This window comes from Etheostoma cragini, chromosome 21 (genome assembly GCF_013103735.1).
Source record: "Etheostoma cragini isolate CJK2018 chromosome 21, CSU_Ecrag_1.0, whole genome shotgun sequence".
Taxonomy (NCBI): Eukaryota; Metazoa; Chordata; class Actinopteri; order Perciformes; family Percidae; genus Etheostoma; species Etheostoma cragini.
In genome coordinates, this window is record NC_048427.1 from 20,190,087 (window position 1) to 20,213,913 (window position 23,827).

Genomic DNA, 23,827 nt, shown 5'->3' on the forward strand with positions numbered 1-23,827 from the left:
TCCTCCTCCTCCACTCCTGTCATTCCCCCAGCTCATTTCCCAACAATGGATTTATCTTTTTAAATGTCGACTTCCCATTTCCTTCTGTTTGTGCAACAGGGCTGACAGTTGGCCACCATTTACATGTTTATGCCAAAACACGACAGTGCTGAGTCAGGGTTTGATGACAGGAGACAGCAAACACAACCAGCCGCGAACTAGGATTGTTTTGCTGTGTTCTTGGAACGCGCAACATGTGAAATTTAAACTGGGTTCATATATATATATTTTTTTCTGTTAAACTCTTTTACCAAAGGTTTTAATCACTTTTCCCCAAGAGCTTTATTCAAAATTCAGCACACAGCAAACATGTACAGATTCAGCTTTCTGTAAATGCTTTCAGACTGAGATGACGGATGGTGATGGCTATCTGCAGATGCTGCTTCTGGGGCTCAGGCCCAGATTTAGTAAAGTGGAGCGCATATATAAGAAGAAAAACTCCCAAGGCCTTTTTTACTCAGTATGGTTGTGTTTTTGTGTCATTGGACAGTTTCCATATATGGTTTCTCCAATATGTAGTGCTTTAAAAATATTAGATTTTAAAGGTGACATTTCACATTTGTTGCCTGTTTAGATAGATAGATAGATAGATAGATAGATAGATAGATAGATAGATAGATAGATAGATAGATAGATAGATAGATAGATAGATAGATAGATAGAGAGATAGATAGATAGATAGATAGATAGATAGATAGATAGATAGATAGATAGATAGATAGATAGATAGATTTTAAAGGTGACATTTCACATTTGTTGCCTGTTTAGATAGATAGATAGATAGATAGATAGATAGATAGATAGATAGATAGAGAGATAGATAGATAGATAGATAGATAGATAGATAGATAGATAGAGAGATAGATAGATAGATAGATAGATAGATAGATAGATAGATAGATAGAGAGAGAGAGAGATAGATAGAGAGATAGATAGATAGATAGATAGATAGATAGATAGATAGATTTTAAAGGTCGACACAGCAAAGTTCAGTTAGTTACTCAAGGTTCAAAAAGCTGACTCTGTTACCAACCAGTTGTTCAATTCAATTCAATTCAGTTCAATTTTATTTATAGCATCAAAACATACAAATGTTGTTAACAAAATATCATAAAATGCCAAAATACACTGGAGAGGGCGATTCAAAAACTTGGACTTAAAATTTACTTTTTAAAGTTTGATTTCAGACTGGGTGGAACATTTATGGACTCCTTCCAACTACTGAAATAACTTTTTATTATTTTCTGGGAAATTCAAAGGTGGATCCAGACAATCCATCCATTGCTGCACAGAAAAAAAAATCAATGTTCAAAGAAATGATTCAGGATTTCGTTTTTATTTCTTTTGTTACAAGCGGGCACAGATGACGCGGGTTCAGTGTTTTGCTCGAGGACACTGTGTGGTGGTCTTTTGTTTTCTGTTTACATAATCTAAAAGCATATCTTTCCACTTCACTTTGCATCTTACGCCATCCATCTCAGTTAAAGTGCCTCTCAGGAAGGAAACGACAAAATCTAGATTCCCATTGGAAATCGTCCCAGGATCACGCAAAGGGCAGAACACAGGGCCAGATCAGGTTTATCAATGAGCTGTTTTTAGGTGCTATGGGGATCCGACGATGGGTTGACTCTCACAGTGATAAGGTACTGAGATCAGTCTAAAATGGCCCTATATGAGTCCAAGAGTCCTCGTCTGTCTGCAGAAAACAGATTTGCTGAGATGCACATGACATGCTGATCCAGCCTGAAAAAGTGTCCCCTTGTTTCAGCTGTCAGAAGGTACCGAGGCTGTCCAGATGACAGGGTAAATATAGTGCTGAGAGCCTATGGTTTTTTTTTTTTTTTCTCTCTCTGCTGTGGTCAAGCAGTGCTGTTATTGCACTACACTTCCCAGAGATCACTTCTCAATACATGTGATGTCTTTCTGTTGATGATATTTGATCGGAGAGTTGTAGCTGGCTGCTTAGCCAAAGAAAAACTAGAAGCACGTCTCATCACTTCCTTTGAGATTTCTTTTCCCACACTACCAAACGACGGCTCCATAAGCGCCTCTCCCCTTAGTTACTGTTGCTACACCTGCTCTCCGTTTTAATACAGCATGCAGTTTGCAACGATAACTGTGACAGATTGGCTCTTCAAATTTCACATTATCTTTTGAAATAATGGGTCCTCGATTCCACACAAAAGAAAAGCCTGTTTCTAGCCAACAACAGTCTCTTTCGTCCTAAAGCTAGAATCCTATCAAATGGTCTTATATATGCTGTCTAGATACATTATGATATAATTCTAAAATAATGAGACTATATCTATATGTCCCAGGTAAGTCAACATCCTCACTAGCTTGAACTTCTAGAAGACATGTACATAGAGAGTGTCACTGTTCATCTTCCAATCCAAGTGGTTTGGATGATTCCTTTAGAAAAACACACTTGGACATGAAAATGAGAAAATAAGCTAGCTTCATACTTTGTGCGAGGGTCCGCATGACGTAAAGGCCGTCATATGCTTCCGTCTGCAAGGGCCTACACAAACCCTTGTGCTTATCGCCCGCTTGCAGCAAAGCAAGCACGCCAACTGCGACTGCTCCATCGCTCATTCCACACTCAATTCCAGTTAGTGGCGAATGCAGCACTGGCTGGTTTTCCAAGAAGAAGAAGATAACTAAATGTAAGTTTGTTTTGGAGACCGGTTGTGCGAGGAGATCTGCCATTACCCACATTTGTATAATTCCACTTTAAAAGAATACACAGACAGCCAAATGGTGTCGGACTCCTGGCCAGAAATCACGCAAATGAGCATAGGATTGGGGAAATGCACGTAGAATGATGCAGACCCTGAACTGTATTAAGAATGGGACCGTGTGCGACCGATATACACTCTATAAATATGTGTGGTAGTTTTACAAAAAAATCTATATATCAAGTATACATACACCCCCCCCTCCGATCCGACCCAGCCACACTGAGCCAAAGAGAGCATTAGGATTGTCTCATTTCCCTTCAAATGAAGTAATCTGAAAGGGGATCATAATAATAATTACATGAGCTCCACGTCGGTTGATCCTCACAGTGGAAGCATTGAAGTCCCAGGCTCTGACCCTGCAGAAAGGTCAGTAAACACAACGTACAAGACCTAGAAACTACAGAGTGTACACTCATTTTAAGAGATTACTCAAATGCATCAAGATACTTTTTGAGCCGTCTAAATCTTCTCTGATTGCCTCCTTTCAGTGATGAAAATAAAATTCAACATCAGCTCAAACATAGGCAAAATTGAGACAGAGAGAGAGAGATATGCATGTCCCAAATATGAAGACTTAAGAACCAAATATTTCCAAATCTTTGAAAGACATATCCCAGGAGGACAAAGTGCTTCCTGTTTTATTAGGAGAAGATAGAAGCACGGCCCAGCTCGCGGCGAAATATGTCTTCTCCTGTCACAATACAGGGCAAAATAAATACATTGTATGTATAATCATTTTAATTTTTCCTTTTCTTTTATTGTTTCAAATGTATGTACTCATTGTTGTTCACTAAATAAAGTCCCTTTGAATTAAATTGAGAGAGAGAGAGAGAGAGAGAGAGAGATTTTTTCTTAGATTTTTAGAAAACCTTTTTTTTTAAATATAAACACCAAATCAAAAACAATTTTTTTCCGTAACAATAAAAAGAGCCACAGAAAATATTGCACCTAAAAAAACACGTAATTTACTTTCTCTACCTAAAAAATTACGTTTTTATAGCACCACTGTTTCAGAAAATCATCAACGTTATCCAATCTCTTTATAAAACCTAAAATCAACCCCAACCCCGGCTTTCCCCACAGAAATGCAAACAGGAAGTGCTTCCTGTCCCGTCCTGTCCTCTGCTTTATTCCTCCTGCTCCTGTAGACGGACATGTTGACCTCTCCTACACTCAGGTTAAGTAGCGGCCGTTTACATGCGACAGCATTTTTATAGCCGGATCCAAAAATGAAAGCAACCTTAGACCACTTTTTGTCCAAACCGTATGAAAATGGATAAAGTGGGAATTGTTGGGTTTCTGTGAACAACATCCCAGAATCCGGTCTAGACCTGCTCTCTATGGAAAACGCAATGACATAACTGTTGTGATTTAACTCCTTGCTACTGTAGCACTCTGAGATTTCATTTGAAATGTAAAGGCCATTATAACCAAAAGCTATTGTTATTTATTATTTGGCGCTATATAAATACAATTGAATTGAAAAACCTTCTCCAGCACATCGAACAGAGTCTATGGTATCCATGACAACTGTGAAAAACGGTCTCTACTTTGCCACAGAAAGGACAACCACAGAGAGAGAGAGAGAGAGAGAGAGAGAGAGAGAGAGAGAGAGAGAGAGAGACCATTGCCTTTCACGTTGACATTGTTAATAATCTCAGTTTTCAGATTGTAGCATGACATCTACCCATGCTTTGCACTTTGGTACTGGTCATCATTTCAACATCTTTTCCACATCTAAATATTTGCCGGGTGCGTTCAGAGGGCATGGGAGAGATCCCAACTATTGATTAAAACTGTGGAGCAATAACAAGACACGGCCATGTTTGGGTCGGATTTGACGTCAAACACAACTCCCACCTGTCCCTCTCTGTCATCTCGGTCCAACTCGGCTGACCTCAGTCGGAGTTCCGGCTATGTAATCACAGCAGAGTGTGACAAAAGCGTTTATACGCACCTCAGGAAAATAACTGGGACAGACTTGGAGTTTTATTTGTCTTTCGCTATGTGACAGTCCTCAAACAGAGCAGCTTAAGTTACGTCTCCGGGGGGATCTTATTTTGTCAAAGTGGGCTACTTTGTTCATATTTCTTTGTACCATGACAGTGCAGTCAGAGGAACTCCTTTACAAATTGAGCCCCCCCTGACCTCCCTGTTCTGTCTTTGTCCGCCAGGTCCTCTCCAATGGATCAATACTTCCTCACTGATTTCTCTGGGGGGCGGGGGGGGGGGTTTCAGTCAGTACAATCTAAACAATGGTTGTTGTTTTTTTTGTAGTGGTTGTGCATTTGTCGTACTTTGTTTCCAGTACCTTTTCACCTTGTATTTTTAAAGGATCAGTGCGTGACTTTTTTACATTAATGAACTCCTGTTATATTCAAGCCATTGCCAAATGAGTTGATCCAAAGTTAATTAAGACCAGAGGTTCCCAGACTTTTTCGGCTCAAGACCCAAGAGAGAAATTCGGTGTCTTAGAGGAGATTGGCTTAGCTTGTACTGCTCTGTGTGCGATATCAATACATAACTGGAAGATAAATGTTCCGTTTTGTTTATTTATTTGTCTTTAAGGTCCTACAAATATTTTAAAATAATGTTCATATCTTGACAGTAGACAACAGGGTTGATGTTTTACAAGCTTTTTTTTAGAAAATAAAACCAGACGGACAATGAAGTGTAAAAATGACCTCAGGTCTCTGAGGGTTAATGGCTGCTTTATTGGTTATGTAATTTTTTCTATGTTGTGCATCATCATTAAATCCAAGTTGATGCATGGCCGACTCTTTTGATTCGTTTGATGTTTTTACACCAGTCTATCTTTTCTCACTTCCTGCATTGCCTTGACAGAATGTCCAAATACAATCAATCCAAAATGAGTACATATTTAGACAGGTATTTTTTTTTTTTTTCATAGGTAACATTTTGTCCAATTGGTCAAAATAAATCTCAATAATATGATTTTTGTATGCCCCCACTAATTGACAACCCAACAGGTCATCAAATACAGTTCAGGTGGAGCCCGAGAGACGGCGACTCTGGCCTTCCACAACAAAAAAACTCACAAAATGATTCAAAAAGTCAGATGAAGTTCTGTGAGACGATGAGTGGAAAGAAGGAAGACAACACAGTAACTGGAGAAACAAAGTGTGTATTAATGTAGGTGCAAATGAATTTCTAAGACTGCAAAAGCAATGTATGAGGTGTCATGATTCTATTCAGAAACTGCTGCCTGAGGATATGAAAATGAATGAAACTTTGGACTGGTATGAGCCAGAAATGGCAGATTACGATGTTTTTCTACCTGAGGTGGAGCAATGGGTAAAAACTCAGTCAGACCCACGAGCTCTTGTGGATGTTGGGGATAGTGTCTTACAGACTGGCTCAAAGGACAGTGTCTCACAGACTGGCTCAAAGAGCATTAAAAGCTCCAAAGGCTCCAAATCACCATCCGTTGTTTCAGCATGCAGGAAGGCTGCTGCAGACAGAGCTGCTCTGCAGGCCACAGCTGAAGCTCTCAGAAGGAAACATGAATTGGAAATAGAGAAGCATCAGCTGGGTTTAAAAATGGACTTGGACTGGGAAGCAGATATTGCTGCAGCTGATGCAAGGCTGAAGGCTCTTGAATTTGAAAGGGATGAAGCCTCAGAATCTGGAAAAGTAATGGAAGACCAAGTTAATTCATCTGTTAAAATAGAAGGAAGCCTGGCAAAACTGGAGTTTGCACGGATAGGAAGCATACCAAAAACACCCTTACAAAAAAATGAGACATACTCAGTACCCACCACTAACTGGAATCCCAAACAGGTCTGAGCGAGCACCAAGGACTGCAACAAACCTCCCCCCGTTTAGCATCTGATGGACCACGCAGGCGAGGTGAATCCAGTCCCAGAGGTGAACCGGCTCAGAGCATCGACCTCTCAAACATTATACAAAGACAAACAGACTTGGCTGATCAGCTGGAGATACAGCATTTTGTGAGACAAACAGTTTTTCTGTTGCAGTTGTACAATAAAGATCGTTGGGAAACTACGAACGATCGCGCGTTGATTTTTTTCCTCACCATTGTCACACTAAATGCTTGCTCTTGGGGGAATAACTGGAATTGTTGGGTCTTTATAAATTATAGTGTGGTCTAAACCCTAAACCCTAGTAGTCTACTAAACTTTAGTGGTCTAAACTTTGAAAAGTGTCTTGAGATAACTCTTGCAATGATTTGATACTATATATAAAATTGAATTTGTCTCACTCTGTTACTGTAATTTTCTCCTTTTCCCTCCTTTTATCCTCTTTATCTGGCACAGTCATGTTCCTGGACCCATCCTGAGTCATTACACCCGGCCTACTTTCATGTGGATCCTGTGGAAAAAAAGGTCAGCTGCAGCCCCAAAGAGGATTGCCTAGTGACCAACAACGCCTGCAGCTAATTCACATTTTGTGGTTCAAGTCCAAGCCAAGATCAACAAGTATGGTACTGGTATCTCAATACCAAATCAAGGTATCGAACGAGAAAACCCAGTACTAGTATCAAAATTACTGCAACAATTCTTTGATTTAATGCGACGTCTGATTGGTCCACTATTGCGGCAGCTACAACCCATACAGTCTGGGATGTGGTGAGATTCTACCATTGAAATAATCGAGGAAGAAGGGTATCATAGGAAGTACTCTATTGGTATGGGTATAACTTCATTGGTACTGGTATCACCATGTTGTAAAGGATACCAAGCCTTCGTCAAGACCAACAAGTCTTAAACTTTGTTACTATAAAGTCTCAAATTTATAAAGACAGCAGGATTTGGGGTGATTTTGAAAAGATGACAGATCACTACATCTGTTATGAGCTATCAACTACTAACTATCGACAAAGACACTGTCGGGGTGTCAACTGTTGACTCTAAAAATTGCGCATCTCATGCACATCTTTGTCTGCAAATTTAGATTTGTGAATCAATTCCTACATGTACTGCCTGATCTACTCTCATTATTTCATCAAAACAAAATAATCAAGTTGAACGAGCCAATCACAGTAATACCATCTTGAATGAAATTATATATGATTAATCAGTAAACCTTCAAAAATTAGATTAGGATTAGAGTCCATTAGGACTGAAAAAATGTTGTCAAGTCAATTTCTTATTTGAATGTTTTCACATTTGCAACATAAGAATACAAACAAGAACACTACCGCTAAAAAGCTCAGTGCTTTGAGTCCTAAACAAGGACTACATGACCTGAAGTGAAGTTAAAAACCATGGGAAGTCTTTTTGAAGTGTGAAGTTACCGGATGCATGACGAGCCGTCTGAGAAAGACAGCTGGATTTGGGGTGATTTTGAAAAAGTGAGAGATCACAACATCTGTTTTAAGCTATCGACAAAGACACAGTCAATGTACCGACTGACAATTGCGTTATCTCCATGACAATAACACAAGCTCCATTAGCTGACCCAGACTGCAAGATGGGATTGAAAGCCATGGAAAAAGCTTGAGACTGGACCTTGAGTTTTGAGAGAAACTAGTTTGAAAAGTGAATGAATGAACTTTTGTGGGTAAGACAGCTTTGTACTCATGCATGTTTGCCTGTCACCGTGTCTGATTGGTTTTCTAGAACCGGAGTTGTGGCTAATTACGTTGATAATCACTATCAGCACAAAAGCAAAGTTTAAAATACAAAGAGAAACCTGTTCCAGCTGCTAAGCCTTTTATAGTTTTTTACGAGTAACATTTGATGTAGTTTGGTCCGACAGAAAATGTTTCTAACAAGACAAGTATGGATACATTGTGTTTTTTGTTGTCTCTTCCTCCCTTAGGCTTCTCACTTACACATTGCTTTGTGGCTGTGCATAATCTAATGCTAAGAATAAAAAAAGAATAGCTGGGCATTGAAGCATTGAACAATCCATGGTCAGAGCAAAGGACATGGTGTGGTATTGCTACTGAAGCTCTCTGTATGGAGTCTTGGGACATGTGTTGTTTTGCTCTGGTATTGGTTTGGTACATACAGGGCAATGGAAAACATATCATGTCTATACAGTAGCTGTAGACCACTATGGAGTTTGGCACAGCATCCGATGAATCACTTGTGGTGTGATCAAAAAATAGTTTTTCTTCTGAGAATGTTTCTTTGTGAATCAATTTATACTTTTATTCATACTGCCTAATCTTCAATCATTATTTCATTTCAACCAAACAATCAAGTAGAATCAGCCAATCACAGAAATAGCAACTGGAATAAAATGGTACGTGATTAATCAGCAGGTTAAAATCTTAGATGTATTAATAAGACACAATGAATGAAGGTAAACCTGATTAGAGTCTATTATGCTATTTTCACGTCTGCAGCATAAGAATACAGCAGGAACACAATGAAGCTAAAAAGCTAACAAAGAATATGAACAGTTTGGTTCATGTCAATCAAGCAGAAAAAAGTAAAGCCAACAACTGCAGTTCCTTGAATGGCTACATAAGGCTGGCTCCAAAAGAGATTTAATCTCCACAGACGTCCATGTTAAAATGCATAGACGTTTTCAGCCTGGTGCAAAAAAAACAACAGTTGTGGTCTCTCTTCATCTTCATGAGAGCTGTGTCACTGCCCTTAGAGAGGAGCATAGACCATAGACAGTAAGAATAGTGGACATAGCGTCCGTGACGTGCTTCATTGGTGTGTGGACTGCCGTTTTGAAGCCTGAAATGTTTATTAAGGTTATAAATCAAGTCAGAAGTAGAGTCTCTTTCCCATAGATTTTTATTGGAACAGACTTCTTTGGAAATTAAATAGAAATGGAATGCAGGTTTAAGGCTATTCCACATTTTCTGTCCTTTTCAGGCCAGGAACCTTTGTCCATGGATTTTACCGACTATTGCTTAGATATAGAGGCTTCATTCCATCTAGACTTGGGAGGTAGGCGACTTCAGTAACTGCCAAGATGACCACGGACTAGTCATTATAATCGATGACTAACTCACCTTCAAGCCACAAGTTGACGCCGTCTGTAAGAAATCACATCAACGCATGTTTTTTTATTGTAAACTTTAAAATTTTAATGTCGATGAGACTTTAACGAGGATGTTTTATTGCTGTTTTATTGAATCTATTCTTTCTTTTGCCTTTGTGAGTTTGTGGTTCCCTCACGCTTAAAAACAAGAACAAGCTGCAGCATATAGTTAAGGTGTGTGGCAAGATGTCTCCCAACCCTCTGACTGACTTATACATGTATAGGAGACAAGGTCACTCAAGAAGGCCCAGTCAGTCCTGGCCAACCCTAGCCATTGGCTAAACCTAAGTAACCCAACACACGAAGGCAATGACTACTAGCCAATCAGAGGGCGAGTAGGGCAGGTCATACCTTTGCCATGCCTTTGTCTTCCACTTTAAGCTTTATTTTAGGTCAAACTATGGGTGATTTCACAGACATTACATCCATATTTTATGGATTTCCATTTTACAATCTATGATATTGATGAGTGTTCCCTAGAGCAGAGGAGGAAATTGGTTCTCTTGCGACTGTGCCCTTGGTCCACAATGTCACATTGTTGTACTGCTCTGCTGAGAATGAATTAAAATAATGAACAAAATAAAAGCAGATTGCAATAAACACCCAAAGTCAGAAGAAGACTATAATTTTCACACAGCTTGTCACTGCTGCTAAAATGAAGCCTGACAGGCTTTAACCTTTGTGTTGTCTTCCCGACAAAATTCTAAATCAACACATTTGTTTGCGCTTTTTATCGATGTTTTAAACCTTTTCTTATGTTTTTGTCCCTTTTTTCAATGTTTGTCACTTTTCTTTGACATTTTCAACACTTATTAACTTTAGTTTTACAGATATTTTTGAATTTATGGTCAACGAATCTCATTTATAGGAAATTATACCTAATTTTTGAGTGAGAAAAGCAGAAATTAGGAATTATTTAGACTAAAATTAAAGGAATGGAATTTGATAATCAAAGACTGGAATATGTCAACTTTTACTCAATACTCTAAAATTTAATAAGACACCGCAAAATTAATGAAAGTAGAGATTTGTACTTGGCAAAGAGCGTTGTGTGGAATCAATCATGTTATTTTGGGGTAGTTGAAAAGAACATTGATATAGGAAGACGGGTCAGTTTGACCCGAGGACAACATGAGGACAACATGAGGGATAAAGACTCCTGTTGATCTTCCATTCACGGTCAATACTGCAGGTGTGCCTCTTGAAAACCATCCATGGATTCGGGACCATCAAAGTAACCCATCAGAGCGATATGGCACATGGTCATTATTCAGCTAAGTGACTACACATCAGTGGACCGAGCATGCGACCGCGCAGGCCGTCCAAACATGTGTCCCCTGACACATTCAGCTCGCAGTCCGACCACGGCAATTACACAGTGGCATGTCATCTCAGGGATGATTCACGTTCTGAGAAATGACTCTGCACGGCCTCGGAGGTCTGACCCTGAAACAGATTTCAGTGGTCATGATATCATCGCATGTTTTCCGGATGAGTGGAGATTTCTTATGCAAGCTTACAGCTTGCTTAGTGTGCAGAGACGAGACTCCTAGGTTTAAAGAAAGTACATGTTTCTTGTGAATAATTCTAGCTCATCATCTACATTGTACTGCTCAGATTTGTCTTTTTTATTGTGTATTATTATAAAACAATGACGAGAACTGCTACTCCCTCCAAGCCATGGGCCAACCCTACACAGTGCTCCGCCTGCAGGTAGAGGACCGCTCCTTTGCTCTGAGGTCCCTGTGGTCCCTGATCTGTAACAAGGCTCATCTCTGTTCCGGGTAAATGAACTCCCCACTGAAAACAAGACAGCAGAGTGGTTTCCGATCACACGCCACAGGCTGAAAACCCCTCATTTTCACACAGCAATTTTTAAGACACACATGCACACCATGCTAGGGAAAAGAACGAAACGTTTTTACATAACAAAAGGGATAAAACCAGCAGCGTACAGAAAGAGAAGAGACAAATTTTCTGAAATAGTGGGAGTTGTATAATAGCTGATAAACTACATGAGAGTGCAAATATTTAAAAAAAGCAAACAACATGATATGGTCATGATATTCCCTCTTCAAACGTCCATATCTAGGGGGCCTGGATAGCTCACCTGGGTGGGCGTGTGCCCTGTGTACTGAGGCTCAGTCCTTACCGCAGTGCCCCAGGTTCGATTCTGATCTACATCCCTTTGCTGCATGCCGTTCCCCCTTTCATGCCTTCAAATTTGCCCCAAAAATGATCTTGTAAAATGATCTGATTGGTGCTCGCTACTCTATCACTGCCCTGCACCCAGGCTGTCCACCTGAGCTTCCTGGCTCCTTTCTTCAGCTCCCAAAGCCTAATGGCTAATAAACAGCAGATAAATCACTTCACAATGATTGCTAACTTTCTCTCTGGATGAGTTCCACGACAAGCACAGCATCAAGGGTCTGCGTTCTGCAGCAGCATCTAATCAGTCACGCTTTGGAGATGTGTCTGGGCTTTTAGTATACCAGGGGCCATGGGATGCATTTGAGAAGAAGGCAGTAGAACAGATCATGACAGGATAGCAGGCAACAGGCGTTGGGCGAACAAGGAGGCATATACAGTTTGACACTTTTCTCCAGCTCTTTCACTCTTTCCAGTAACACGGTCTATTGAGGTGGATGGCAAAAAATATGTCAGCAGCACATGGGCAGCTGCAGTCCTCGGTCAGCGTCTGTCCTGGATCACTGCAAATGGATTTGACAGACGTCACAGCCCAATGTACACAATCATGAACTCGCCTCCACAGATTAGACAGCTGGATTCTACCGTTTATGATAAGTACGAAAGGAAAGAGTATATAATGTAAAAAGGACGTTTTTGGGGGGCGACCACTAGCTCACCCAGTAAGAGCGTGCACCCCATGTAGACTGAGGCCATAGTAGTGGCCCGGGCTGGAATCCGACCTGCGACCCTTTGGTGCGTGTCATCCCCCATGTCTCTCCCAGCTCAACCCACTGTCACTCTGAATTACAGGGTTGAAAAAAAAACGAAAAAAAACTTAAAAAAGAAAGTTTTTGAACTTCAAGCCTCGTCTTAAATGGACCTTCACCCTGAAACGAGGCTTGATATTGACTTGTGTGTCCAAGAGTTGCTGCCTGATGACCTTCAGGGCTATGTGTGTGTTCATGGTGAGCCGAAAGCAAAGACAAAGTTTGAGATTCATCATACAGCGTGTCAGTTTTTTGAAGGCCAAATGTACTATACTCCACTTTTATAATTTTCTTTCAGCAGGATATGCTGTGGGCGCTGGTTATCGAGCAGTAAAGTCTATTTTAAAAAGGGACGTATCAAAGAAATTAGCACTGCTTTACTGATAACATATGTAGAAACTTCATATATGTGTTGTGAAGCAGTTTTAGAAACTGCAAAAGGACTTTATACGAGATAAACTCTATAAAGAAACAAGATCTGTTTCTCTAAACCCAGACCTCGCTATTCCTATGTATCCTACTCTTGCTGGACCCCATGTGGTTTGGGATGTAGGAAGTCATTTTGCTTTTGACTTTTCTATGTCTGCTCTTGCCAAACTATTAATATTTTCCAAAACATTACAAAAATACCCATCACTGAGGACAAGGAACATTTTAGAAGCGGTGCGATTGCAGACCAAGTCAATGGAAAGAAGTGACTACACGCAAATCTGCAAAGGGTGGTAAAAGTCAAAGCTCCGCAGTTTTGGGGACAGAGCCTTTTCCAGGGCAGCTCCCAGGCTCTGGAACTCCTTTCCCCATGAGATCCGCATCTCTGAGACCCTCACCATTTTTCAGTCCTGTCTCAAGACCCATCTCTTCTGTTCTGCCTATCCTTAGTTTTTTATTTTAATTTTAATTTTATTTTTTATATCTACTGTTTCTACTCTGTAAAGCGACTTTAAGCTTGGGAAAAGCGCTATACAAATTCAATTTATTATCATTTTTATTAAAAGGGTGCATGGTAAAAAAAAAAGAAAAAAAAAAAGGTTTCAGCTTAAGCAAAAGAATTCCACTTGTCCTGAGGCTTTATGAGTCTGCTTCACAAACACATGGACGCAACGGGAAAAAAGGACACAGACTGCAGGGACATAACAGAGAACCTCACTTCCTGGTAAATGGAGATGAGTTCGAGGCCGATCTAAACACGACACACAGACACCTGTGTGTAGCTAGCTAGCTAACAGTTAACGTCTGCCCAGTCAGCACCTTGGTTGTTTGGAGGCAAAGGAAAGGTCACATTTGTGAAAGTAGAAGTAATTCCCATAGAAGCAGGCAGATGTTTATTTTTAAAGGCCAGTTATGTCATGGATCAGGATACTATACATCCTGATAAAGTTCCCTTGGCCTTTGGAATTAAAATAGCCTACCCTAGCCCCCCCACACACACACACACACATCATCACACACCCTTCACCATACATAGAGATTGGCATGGGAAACTTTCCATAAGATCATCTCTCAATGCAAATCAAACCGGCTATTAAGCTAACTGGAATTACACCATGCCAATCTCTAGGTATGGTGAAGGGTATGTGATGATGTTGGCGAGCTATTTTAATTTCAAAGGCCAAGGGAACTTTATCAGGATGCATAGTATCCTGATCCATGAAATAAGTGGCTTTAAAAAAAACAAATGTCCCTGCCTCTATGGGAATTTAACATAGGGGGGTGTATACTTACCCTGTATTTTAAGGAAGAACATTTATTTATTTACAATACATTATTCATTCACAAAGAACATTGGTGTCCTTAAAAGGTGGAAAATCTCTAAATTATCCCTTTACCACTTTGGCCTTACTGATCATTTAAATCTAAACCCCCTGCAGGTCAGATGTGGTCCTCAGTGGCACACACTACTGACATCACCCAAAACAACCTGGTGACCCCAGACTCACCAGCACACACATACACACACACACACAAACACACACCTGAACCCTCCTGACTGTCCACTGGTCTACATGGTGAGGGCATTTCTCCACAAAATAACTACTCTTCCCCCAATTCCCCCACCCCCATGCAGCTTCTTTCCTTCCTATCAGTTTAGACGTAAATAGACCTATTTATCTTTAATAGGGCAAAAACTAGTTACAATAATAGAAGCACTTTTGTGTTGCTATGTTAAGAGAAGTGGCAGGACATTTTCTCATGGAGAGGCAGTGGAAGATACACGCCATCTGCACTTGCTTTATTCCTCCTCCTCTATAAAGACGGAGAAAGGGGGCTGATGGTGGCTCCATCCTTCAGATCCGAGTGTCATCGCTGTCTGACAAGAAAATGCACCCCTGACTGGGAGCATGAAGCCCTGGAGAACACTTGAAATCACTGGATTGTAAAGCTGATTTTCTGGGACATATTTCTGCAAAGCAGCTTCACATTTTCTCTGTCCGTGCATTAATTTGTTCTGCATCCATACAGCCTTTTTTTTAGCTGTATCTGGATTTGCCATGAACATAGTTGTCTTTAATACAGAGAGGCTGTGAAAGTACAGGTATGTACTGTATTGCACTTTTAACTTGATTTTACATATTTGAAACAGTCGCATTCAGCGACATAATGTTCAGGTACAAGGCCTCAGAAAAAGAGCCATTTATGCATGACTCCAAATTAGCAAACCCCCGGCACCGACGCACGCACGGTGACGCGCTCGAAGGTTCTACTGATCTGCCGCTTAGACTGTTGCTTTCCCTCTACCTCTCTCTCTCTCTCTCTCTCTCTCTCTCTCTCTCTCTCTCTCTCTCTCTCTCTCTCTCTCTCTCTCTCTCTCTCTCTCTCTCTCTCTCTCTCTCTCTCTCTCTCTCTCTCTCTCTCCGGTGCAGTCGTGAGTCCAGCCACTCTGACCGACTCGTCGTGCCAAGGCTTTCGTTCTCGTTGGTCGCTGCGCACTGGGCGCTTTTTTTTGTTAAGACGGTGTTTGCCAAAGTTCCTTTTTACAAACGCGGAAGATTTCTTGGAGGTAAAATTGACACAAACGACGCAGTAGCCTACAACCAGCAGCTCCGGGGAAGGTGGCGTGTGGGCGGCTGAACGCCAACGCCGTGCGTAATACTCGGGGAGCAGGTGGATGGAGAGGCTGGCGGGATGCAGCTTCGGAGCGGCTGGACACCATATCCTCAGCTGAAGGACACCTTGACGCGATGGGCTTAAATATTAAGAGGGAATGCTCAATTTTCAAAGTTAAAGTAAGTGATGCCACTGACATTATTTGGTATGAATGTGCTATCATCAAATCTGTCCTCATCTAGCCCATGCGGACTTTGGCTTGCTTTTGCGCACTTTAATGCAATCTTTTTTAGCTTTTTGTCTGTTGAAAGTTTTTTTTGCCATGAAGTACCTATACACACTGGCACTAATTCATTGCGCACCTGTAATTTCGTATATGGCACCCAAATAACAATAACCCAAATGAACTCAAATCAATCCTATGAGCTTAATGCGCACTCTAATGTCTAATTCTGGCTAGATGTACTGTATGAGCCTTCATACCAGCACAGCAGACATAACTGGCACAGGTGCAACCACAGTGGAGAAACAAGCAGAATCGAGTTGAAAGGGGGAGTTGTTTTGGAAATATGTCAGGGACAATAAGGGGGTTTGTCTTTCAGTAAGAAAGGGCAAATGGTTTCATGGCTTCGTCGGCCATTTCATGTCAAAGTGTCCATGAAAAGGAAGACAAATCGACCTGCTCACTATTTGAGGAGAGCTTCAACTTTGCTCTGATTGAATGGAAGTGAGCTGGACAAGATAACACACACAATTCAATACTATTTCACTTATAGTATCATAAAAAGACACTTTACAGACAGAGTAGGTCCAGACCACAGTCTATGAGCGTTTGGTGGCGAGGACAACTTCCTTTTAAGCAGAAACCTTGGACAGACCAAGGCTCTTTGTGGGTGGCATCTATACAGTTATACAGATATTAAAGACTCCATACTGCAGTTGATGTTCCTCCAAGTCTCTGGGAGCCTATTAGACTTTTCCATTGCAATACTTTTAATAGACTAATCAATAATGATAATAATAATCACCCTTTACTCTTAATAACATGTTACAATTACCCTGCCTGATAATTAAACTCCAAGATGTTACCAAATGACACCAACACTTACACAGTAATTACCCTGCTTCCTGCCAGCAAATAACAGTGTGAACCCTTCCATCAGCGGATGCATGTTTAGTGCTGCTTGCTTTTCTGTGCACTTCACTCTGTATATCTTTCACACACACATAAGCACACATTTAATGTGTATAATAGAGCTTCACCGAAATCTGTTTGCAAAGGCCAATTGAGATTCTTTTTGAGGATTTAGACTTTTGCACTTAAAGTAATAGAATTGTGATGAAATCAGATCCCATTTTTAATGAGAGCTATGGTCAGAGAGAGGTGTAATTTTTAATTACTCAATTAATCAGTCACATCAACCAGCATTCAAATCGTAAGGATTCTAATTTGAAAATTTGACTTCATTTGAGTCCATTACAATTCCTTTTCAGTTATGAGGACACAGGGTGACGCATATAACTGCTCTTTAAAAAAGGAAAGCTTCTACTGTAAGATAGCTTGTAGATCATTTTGGCCTCAACAATTCTGCTATGAATCTTAAAAATAAGTAGAGTGGTTAGCAGCTTGCTCAACAAACTGAGGGTTAATTAGTGCACCCATTTGGAAATAGACAGACACTGTTTCAGAGGTGAATGGCCACCAAAGGATTCCTATTGGCTAGACTTAGTTATCTTTATCCCTGGAATGGGTTGACATACCTAAAATACATCTCTATTGCCTGTAATGAGCATTTGTGGTCAGTTTTTAACATATTATAATATATATATACTTATTTATTAAGGAAAATCCTTTTGTAGATTTTTATAAAAGACACATCCTCAGTATTGCAGTCACACACACATTCACCGCACACATTGACAGTAATTTCCACCAACAATTATCCCACAATAGCCCAGCAGTGTAGCACAAAGCGGACTGTCTAAAGCGGGCCCACTTGTGCCAACCACATGTGGGCTTTTTTTGAAGGTAAATTATAAAAAAGCAAAGAAATGGACAATATGTCCCTGATGACACCGCCAGGAAAGAGTGCGTGATCTTGCCACAGATCCAGAGCTGTTTGTCCCCGGGATCAATTGAATAAACATTTGTCTTCTGCAGCGCGGTGCCCTTGACGTGCTCTCGCTCAGGCGGACCATTTTGCATGTATGCATATGTGGGGGAGGCACGCACACATGCACACACACACACACACACACAGACAGACAGACACACACACAGCATTAGGGTCTGGACTGTGTTAGAAAGTGACAAAAGACTAAGACCAGACGAGATCCAGCTGAAATTTTGACATTGGCACAAGTATGGCTCTAAAGTAAAGGTCGTGATTTTTTAGTCACTAACGCCTTCACATTTTTGAGAAATTTTAATAAACTAGACTCTTCAGTGCACAATTGTGCAAATCATTGTCATGACTAGAGCTGCAAAGATGAATCCATTAGTTATCAAACATTTAATGAATCGCTAAATGAATAGGTTGAGTAATGATTCATGAAAAAATCTAATTTCTCTGATTCCAGCTTTTTAAAGTTTCTTCCCTCCTCTTTGACAGTACACTGAATTTCCTTGAGTTGTGGTTAAAACGAGACATTTGAGTGTCATCTTGGGCTTTGGGAAACTCGGAACAACAGTTTTCATCGTTGTCTATAGAAGGAAAAAAAAAATCGATTCATCTAAAAAATAATCAACCAATGAAAATACTCGCAAGTTGTATGTTGATTAGGATTGCGTTTGGGCTCCAGTGTTTTGCGTCTCTCTCTCTCTCTCTCTCTCTCTCTCTCTCTCTCTCTCTGCTTTTTGAAAAGCTGCGCATCGTGTCAGATTTGAACTTGTCTGGGTTGGCATCTTCTCCATGTCTCTGTCTGCCAAATGCTTGCTGTGATACGAATACATAATATTGAGGATAATAAGAACTAAACAAGTGAAGGACATACGTGTAGTATTCTCTATAGAGAATATTTTCACATGTTACGGCATGTAAGCAGTTATTTAAGTAGCGTTGCAACTGTTGCCATGGATTTTAAAGTACTTTTATTATTTGTCAAAAGAAAGTTTTTCTCATTCGGTTCCCCCCCCCCTCTCTCTCTCTCTCTCTCTCTCTCTCTCTCTCTCTATAGATCAATCTTGCTAGTTTTTTTGTTTCTCTACAGATTCAATGTGATACATGTGATGGTTCCTCGTTAATGAAAATCTCCAGTCATCCCAATCCCCAGAGCCCCAAACCCTTAGACCCCAAAGGGTCAAATTCCCATTACACCAGGCTTATTTTGGAACTTGAAGACCCTTTACCCTGCTTTCAACAGTCTCGCATGGTAATATCAATGCTTTTAGACATGTTACATCCTACTCTCAAACCCAATCATATCTACCTTCTCCAAGCTTCTTTAACATCTCTCCCTACCATCTTTAGGAATGCGGAACCCTTTGACACCCTAAAACCTCTCAGCCATCATGGCCTTGGATCAGTGGCCCTTTCTCCCGACTGTCCCCAACATCTCCATCCCTGAGCCCCTGCTGTACGACAGCTACATGCAGGGGAATGAGTCCGACCTGGACCTGAACATCTCCAAGGCCAGGGAGCCTCACCAGGACAAGACCAGCTCAGTGGTCATCACCCTCATCTACTTCATAGTATGCGCCGTGGGGCTGTGCGGCAACGCCCTGGTCATATATGTCATCTTGCGATACGCCAAAATGAAGACGGTGACCAACATCTACATCCTAAACCTGGCGGTGGCTGATGTTCTGTGCATGATGAGCCTGCCGTTCATCGCCCTGCAGCTGACGCTGGTGCACTGGCCCTTTGGAGAGGTGCTGTGCAGGGTGATCATGACTGTTGGTAGGTGTAGAGCAGAAGGCTTATGGGGCACTTGACAAAGCAGCAGCAGTTTTAATGGGCAAAGAAACCGTTTTGGCTTCCTCAATTATCCTGAAATCATCGTCTGCTGTGGTTGCAATTGAAAGAGAACCCAATAAACATCTGTACTTTTTTAAGTATTAAGACTTCAGTTGCAAATAGATCTCAAAAGTGTGGTTCCGGAAGTGAAAATCCAATTCATTTTCTCCATAAGGATTTTGATTATTAGCCATAATGTAAATCAGAACCATCGAAGGTAGACTTACCACAAGCTACGAGATTGTGAAACAAAGGTTTATGCTCCTGTACATGCCACAAGTCTGTAGGAAATCAACCATTTTTTTATTTATTTGCGATGTCCTCGAGAAGTAACACACTACCCACTAAAGTGTAACAGCTGCGTCTCTGATTGGTGGAGCTCACTGTTACCATGGAAATGTTTACCGAACGGCTATAGCGAGATGCTAGCCTAATACCACTGAAGTCTCTGGTCGTATTGTTGTTTTTAAAATGTTCTTTTGTGCCATATCAAATGTTTTATGGGAACAATTCATCTTGTAGCAGGTTAGCTTGGTTTCAGGCTTACAAGTCTTTACGTAAGCATATATTAAGTAACATAAATGGTGCAATTGAACGATTCATGTCACTTCCAGAACCAGAGCCTTTCAAAAGTGGGCGGTCACTGTGGCGCTCTATTAAAGAGTATAGAGTATTGTTCAAAATCTTAGAAATTTAAGTGTCTTGAAAGTATAGTTTAACAATTCTCTTGCTCATTCTCAATGCTCTTATTTTATTTTTTTGCTAAGCTAAGCTACGCTAAGCTAACCGTCTCCTGGTTGTAGCTTCATCTTTAAATAATCGTCCTTCCCTCAATGCTGGGCTATTGCTTTAAGTGTATAGATTATAGATGCTGCATAGACTTTAGCTGCAATTCAAACAGTGTTGGACAGCCCAGTTGTCTTACTTAAAGCCTTTATCACAATTTGTAAACCTCCTGTTTGAAAAAACAAACAAGCATAAGCAATAACTAATACATATTTTAATTTTCTTTTTTTTCTGAACTCCTCCATTTCCTCCCTCTACCCTCTCCCAGACTCTCTCAATCAGTTCACGAGCATCTTCTGCCTGATGGTGATGAGCATCGATCGGTACTTCGCTGTGGTCCACCCTATTAAGTCCACAAAATGGCGGAAGCCCCGCATGGCCAAGCTTATTAACCTGACAGTGTGGTGTGTGTCCCTGTTAGTCATCCTACCTACTTTGATCTTTAGTGGCCTTAACAAGGTGCCAACATGTGGGATCCAGTGGCCGGAGCCCCAGGATGTCTATTACACAGCCTTCATAATCTATACTTTCTTCATTGGGTTCTGCCTGCCTCTGGCAGTCATATGCCTCTGCTACCTGCTCATTATAGTCAAGGTAAGAGCCCGCCTCCACATGTCCGACATATAATGCAAGATCATTTTAATTTTCTCCATTCAGTTCAATATCATGATTATTACTGGCTACAGGACTAGAATGTTTAAAACATCCAACCGTCACCAACATAGTGGAAGATTTTCGGCTATTTAAGTCATGTTTAATTAAGATTCGGATAATTGGTGAATTTATTGAATTTAAAATGTTCCTGTTGCATAAGAATATAGTTTACAATTTTGAAAAGATGGACATTTTTGGCAGCAGCACAGTTAACTAAGACATTTTTGTTTAGGCTAATATAATACATGTTACACATGAAAACCAACATCACGATTAATGATGATTATGTCAATATTAAATTTTACAGTATAGGACACTCGCTAACTAGCTCTGGAAGGCTATCCAGGCTAGCTAGTAAAGTCAACATTTTAATTTTACAGGAATTCGTTAACATTGTAATGGGAATCATAATGAAAATAAACCAGAAGGAAGGTAATTTTATAGAGACTTATACGGTTAAAGAAGTTTGTCAGGTTGGTTTCAATCAACCAAAACATGATTGTCTATTACCAGAAGCAAATGATCCAACAAATAATCCTTTACGTAAAACCCCAACTTGATGATTTTGCACTTTGGTTTGGGAACATATTATTTATTAAGCTTTCAACAGAGCCGCTAGCTCTTTAGGCTAAGCTACGAAAGTGGCGTCCTGGTTGTAGCTTCATATTTAACAGAAAGATATTAGACTTGTGTCAATTTTCTCATCTCACTTTTGTCAAAAAGGCATTCAAGTGTATATACCAAAAGGTTAACATTTAACTTTAAGATATTTTCTATGTCTCATAGTGTTAACACTGTGCTTTTATGCTTAAGACCCTGACAGTCCATTCCTTTGCCAGGTAAAGTCGTCTGGCATGCGGGTGGGTTCCAGCAAGCGCAAGCGTTCTGAACGTAAGGTAACACGGATGGTGTCCATAGTGGTGGCGGTGTTTGTCCTCTGTTGGCTGCCTTTCTACATATTCAACGTCACCTCCGTCACCAGCTTTATCAACCCCACCTCTGCCGTGAAGAGCACCTTCGACTTTGTCGTGGTGCTGGGCTACGCCAACAGCTGCGCCAACCCCATTCTGTACGCCTTCCTGTCGGACAACTTTAAGAAGAGCTTTCAGAACGTCCTATGCCTGAAAAAGGTGGCAGGCCTGGACGAGATAGAGCGCAGTGACAGCAGGGCGGACAGGAGCAGGATGGTTAACGATGCTGTAATCAACGCCAACCTGGAGACTCACAATGCTGCCCTGCTGAATGGCGAGCTGCAAACCAGCATCTGAGCGCCGGCAGTCACATCCAAAGAGCCCAGAGACACAGATGAGCTGCCAGTATAGTGACCCCTGTTCCAAGGTGCAGGGGCTAGACGATAATATATTAACTGCTGCTCATGGACATCAACACATGGACATAGTCTAGGTGAAAAATAAACAATTTTTTAAGGGACAGAACACTGACTCCAGCTCAAAACTCTTAATATTTGGGTTGAATTCTCTGTGAGTCAAAAATTATTGGCTGAAGTGATTTCACACACAGCAGAGATAAGTGATGTTAAACATAAATAGGAGGGCTATTAATACTTGCCAGGGTTCTATTGAGTTGTCAGACGTCATGGAGACTGAACCAAGATCAATGGATCGGAGGATGGACTGTGGGTGCAGGAGAAATACTGTCCACCCATGTTTAAAGAGAGCGCTAGACGGGATTGATCATCATCAAGGCTCTCGTTTTGAGAGCTATGAAGGGTTGGCATTGATTTCTTTGAACCTGGAAATACTGCTGAAAAAGACCGTCAAAAATCTCAGATGAAAACAGCCAGCACAGTAGTCTACATAGTCTTTAAAAAAAAAAAAAAAACTTGAGCCAAAGGGGAAAGGATTCATGGTAATGTTTTATACATAGCAGCTGATTATCTTGGTTTTCTGTGATTAACAAGGCATGTACATACACAACTACTTGTGAAGTGCTGACAATGTAAGATGTGTGACATGTGACATATGTAATGTAGTCAAAGAGGGAGAGAGAGGCAGGGGAAAAGAGATACAGAGAGTAGGGGTTAGAAAGGGCTTAAGCCTGTGTATGATTTGTATCTACTGAGAACACAACACATACCGTAAAGAGAAAGCTTGAGATCTGGACACAGCTGACAGGAAGAGAGCAAGATGTGTGTGTGTGTGTGTGTGTGAGTCATTAAAAGTAACAGAACTTGAAACACCTGTATACTAAATTCAGACAAACATACAGTAATTGTATACCACATAAAGCCACAAAAAGCTTACCATTAACCTGTCAAAGTCAATGCATCCCACATCTCTCAGTGGCATTAACTCCACCAGATGAATAAAGAGAACGATAAGCAGGCAGCAGCTATAGTTCAAAGTGCGTGCAACTCCATTTTATCACTCTTTATAAATAGTGGCTTCTTGAGGGGCACACGACTGTCAGAATGCCAGATTGATTAATAGAATGATCAATCAGTCATTGGAACATCATGGAGGTTCCCATGTGTTTTTTGTTTTTTTTTGCAATGCTAGTGGTGAGGCAATGCTTGGCTGTCGTTTCAACACTTTGATCAATATTGAAATATCAAAACAACTTTTGGATGGGTAGACATACCAGGCTTCAAATTTGGTATAGACCAGGGATTGATGCACCCAATCGCCCCTGGTGGCTG

At 40.8% G+C, this 23,827-nt stretch overlaps 1 protein-coding gene across 3 annotated transcripts in view; it reads left to right on the forward strand.

Annotated features, from left to right (window-relative positions):
* sstr2a (somatostatin receptor 2a) overlaps positions 1-23,010 on the forward strand; it is a 24,087-nt gene extending 1,077 nt beyond the window's left edge. Inside the window, exons 2-6 of one of the 3 annotated variants that reach the window (XM_034861373.1) lie at positions 4,689-4,698; positions 15,842-15,951; positions 18,950-19,671; positions 20,783-21,108; positions 22,008-23,010. In XM_034861373.1, the coding sequence (XP_034717264.1) occupies positions 19,284-19,671; positions 20,783-21,108; positions 22,008-22,436 (1,143 nt within the window). In that variant the 5' untranslated portion in view covers positions 4,689-4,698; positions 15,842-15,951; positions 18,950-19,283 and the 3' untranslated portion in view covers positions 22,437-23,010. Of the gene's footprint in view, positions 1-4,688; positions 4,699-15,605; positions 15,952-18,949; positions 19,672-20,782; positions 21,109-22,007 lie in introns of those variants that run through there. The other 2 variants (XM_034861374.1, XM_034861375.1) reach the window with 2 other exon arrangements.
* Positions 23,011-23,827: the final 817 nt, after the last annotated feature.